Consider the following 3,782-nt stretch of genomic DNA (forward strand, 5'->3'; position numbering starts at 1 on the left):
GTTATATGTCTCTTCTTTCATTGAAAATTTGCAACTCTTTTTTTCTTTTCAATTCAATTGTTACTATTTTTGATTGGTTATGATAACATTTAAAATAATGATTATTATCCATTCTTCTTATAGCTTCTCTCTGGTGTTTGTTGTTGGCTTCTCTAGTTTAATATCCTGGTTTGAACTTAACATTGCAGCAAAATTAACTTTTAGCGGCGTTTTTTAAGGTCTTTAGCAGCGCTTTTAAGCGCCGCAAAAAATGCCGCTATATACGGCGCCACTAAAGTTTGTGGCGTTTATTTTAAAAAACAACGCTAAAGGTCATGACCTTTAGCGGCGCTTTTCCCATAAACGCCGCTAAAGGTCAAGACCTTTAGCGGCGTTTTTCCCACAAACGCCGCTAGAGGTCAAGACCTTTAGCGGCGCTTTCCCCAAAAACGCCGCTAGAGGTCTTGACCTTTAGCGGCGCTTTTCCCACAAACGTCGCTAAAGGTAATGAAATTTTAAAAAAACGCCTTCAAGATGCTGACATGCTTCACATGATGCCCACATTAAGGATGCAAGTAAAACATAAGGCATAGGCAGAGAGAGAGTTACAGAATAATAAAATCACTATATGTTAACTGATTTTAGTCATAAAAGAGACTAATAGAACAAAAGAGTCTTGTTATCACAAGCAAAGATCAACAAAAATCCTGAAGAGAAAAGTTCATAAAAGATATAACTATGATTGCCTTAAAGCAACTCCCTAGCTTTGCTACAGACTACTCTTTTTCATTTCAGCACATATAAAGATATATAGAAATCACCAACCAATACCAACATTACATAGAGACTATAATGAAATTCAAACAGGGATAAATCTTGAGCAGAAGAATTAAAAAGCTCCAATAAAATTTGCATACCAAAAGAGACAGTGATACATTGAATGGCTCTATTATATGTTCAGACTTATCACCAACACTGTGTGAATTGAACCAGGATTCAGAACCCCCAGTATTGCTCAAGCTCAAATCCTTGGCAGCATCCTTGCAGATGCTACAATAAATTTCCAAACCTTCAACCTCCACAACTTTGCTCACCTGACCCATTCTCAGTCTGCATTATAAGTTAAGAAAAAATTTATTTGAAATTAGAGCTAATTACAGATCAAATTAAGAATCAACATTTGGACTTAATTTTTGCAAAACTTATGAAAAAGCGAAAGAAAACAAAATGCAAATTAAATTTGTCATTGGTTAGTGGTACTTCACAAAATTAATGCAGAACAAGGTAAATTTCACATGTAAGCCAAGCCACAACTATTATTGCCATTAAGTTGAGGAAATTCAAATAACTGACTCCTTCGTGTCCCTATGACAAAGTGGAAGAGAATATGTGTCTGTGAAAATTACAATGAAAATCAAGAACATTACAGTAGACATAAGAAATTACCCAACCGAATTTTGCTTTAACATTGTCAAGCTAGAGCATCTTAAACCAAATAAAACCTGCTCCTGCAAAAACATTTAAGTAAATAAATGTTTTAAAATTTTAAATCAAATAAGTTGCATAATAACATAACAAAGAGAAATGTTAATATAAAACCTAAAAATAATTTAATACCAATTTTTAAGGAAATTACATATGGTTCTAAAATTCAAAACAAGTACTCCTAAAAGCATCCAGACGTTAAATCAAATAAGTTGCATAATAACATAACAAAGAGAAATGTTATTATAAAACCTAAGAACAATTTAATGCCAATTTTTAAAGAGATTACATATGATTCTAAAATTCAAAACAGGGACTCCACAATGAATCCATACATTATTAAGCCTCTGCTCAACTTATGCATATAAACATAAACAACCCAAGCTTTAAGCTTAATTTATCAAAGATCTCTAAATTCCACCTCCCTCACTTCATTAGTAATTACCCTTCATAAACAACAATTTCCTTTATTCTGAACGTTCTTATCTATTCCAAACCAATTTATCCTCAATTTTTAAGTTGATGAAATCTTCTCAAGAAAATTTAGAAATGGAGTTTAGCTTTGAAGATTTTTAGACTGGACAATTTAAAGAGATTAGTTTGCTATGATATGAGGTTTACCCATCAAAGTTCCTACCAGTCATTTTTGAAGTAACTTTAGAGACTTTCTCTCTGCATTGAGCGCACCCCCTGTTTGCACTCATCACTATAACCTGAAACTGGAGTTTAAGCAATGTGATTTCTAAATTAGTGAATTAAACTCTAAAACAGCAATACTTGCATGTGTGCAATTCACACTGCTGCTGAGATTGCAGAAGCTTGAAGTTACCCTTTTTTTTTCATGTTCATGATGAAACTGTTAGAGGGTCTTTGATAAAAAAAAATTTAATATAGAAACATCATATAACCGTGAAGGAAGAACCAAAAGAAGTTAAAGAAATCTGCAGATACTACCACTCAAGAAAACCAAAAAGTTATATAACACCAAAGGTGTTCCTAAAAGTAGAGAAACAAGCCAATGATGCAGAACCAAGAAGCTAAACCTTGGACAATGATGATCAATGGAAACAAACTTTGATGAAAAGAAAAGAACCCAGAAAACATACCGGAGGGAGAGCCAGATCCTCGAAATGCAAGAGAGTTTTTGTATTCGATGCCATATGCAATAATTAAATCAAGTCTTTGTTTTGCTTCTTCAAACATATGATGAACTCTCTCTCTTTCTCTCAACCTGGTTTTTTGCAAAATTTATGAAACCTATTAAGCTTCAAACAATCAACTCCTTCACAAGAAGAAACCGTTGTATCTAACATTATAAAAAGAAAAAAAAAAGTGAAGTTGCTATTAAGAAAATGAGGGATTATATTAGAAAAAATGGAATTAGGTTTTATATTTATATTAAACCATTTAAAACGAACCTCCTCTTGTAGAGCCTTAAGCTTTTCATCAGCAAGTAATGAATCATCCTGCAATTAACATAATATAGAAATTAAAATTCATAGCCGAATAAACCCTAATTTAGTACACTGTACTCTTCAATCTACGCTTCTTTAGGGAAAGACATTCAATAACTGAAAATAATTGAAAACATAATAATAAAAAAGCAAAGCTTCTTTAGGGAAATTTGGGGGCAAATTTTGGGAGTAAAAGGAGATGAGAAAGAAGATGAGAAGCGGGTAACCAAAATTTTTTTTTTCGTTGTGAGCGGGATTTTGAAAAGGGGATAAAAAATAATAGTGTTTTATGGCGTTTTTAATAAAAACGCCACTATAGTCCAATTTTTTTGTGGCGTTTTGCTCAAAAACACCATTACTGCTCAATTTTGATTTTTTTTCATTTTTAACATATTTTTTTCTATTTTTTCTTATAAATTTTTTGTGCTGACATTATCATTTTTTAGAATTTTTTTAATTTTTGAATATTGAATTTTTTAACTGAAATATGAACTAAAATATTAAATATTAATTTTTTTATTTTTTATTTTTTATTTTTTATTTTTTATTTTAAAATTTTTTTGAAGATTTTTTTAATTTTTAAATTATCATATAAAATACAAAAGGAAACTTTAACAGAAATAAAATGAAATCGATGAATTAAAAAAATACAAAATGACACAATAATACAAGTATTATTCTTTTAAGTATGGTCCGCTTTAGTTGTTTAGATTTTTATATAAATAGCATTTAATTATATGTATACACCTAAATTTTAATAGAGATACATCTTAGAGTTATATATGAATTTCGGTTTAATGTGTAATTGTAGACGTGAAATTCTAATTGTAGTTTAAATGTATAGTTAAAACTTTAATTTTAATT

The 3,782-nt window shown here is 30.5% G+C and overlaps 1 protein-coding gene across 4 annotated transcripts; it reads right to left on the reverse strand.

Annotated features, from left to right (window-relative positions):
- Positions 1–642: 642 nt before the first annotated feature.
- Positions 643–3,196, reverse strand: LOC107928266 (uncharacterized). 4 transcript variants are annotated; one of them, XR_005899756.1, is made up of 5 exons: positions 2,883–3,196; positions 2,571–2,695; positions 2,102–2,183; positions 1,426–1,487; positions 643–1,089 (listed from the first exon to the last, which is right to left on the reverse strand). XR_005899756.1 is itself a non-coding variant. In XM_041074762.1 (4 exons), exons 2-4 carry the CDS (start codon positions 2,622–2,624, stop codon positions 816–818), a joined length of 390 nt encoding a protein of 129 aa, XP_040930696.1. In that variant the 5' UTR covers positions 2,625–2,695; positions 2,883–3,183; the 3' UTR covers positions 643–815. The 4 variants fall into 4 exon arrangements, 2 of the variants coding, with proteins under 2 accessions (XP_040930696.1, XP_040930697.1); XR_005899755.1 differs by having other exon boundaries at positions 1,426–1,481; positions 2,883–3,167; XM_041074762.1 differs by lacking the exon at positions 2,102–2,183 and having other exon boundaries at positions 2,883–3,183.
- Positions 3,197–3,782: the final 586 nt, after the last annotated feature.

The sequence above is a fragment of the Gossypium hirsutum genome, chromosome A08 (assembly GCF_007990345.1).
Source record: "Gossypium hirsutum isolate 1008001.06 chromosome A08, Gossypium_hirsutum_v2.1, whole genome shotgun sequence".
Lineage (NCBI taxonomy): Eukaryota > Viridiplantae > Streptophyta > Magnoliopsida > Malvales > Malvaceae > Gossypium > Gossypium hirsutum.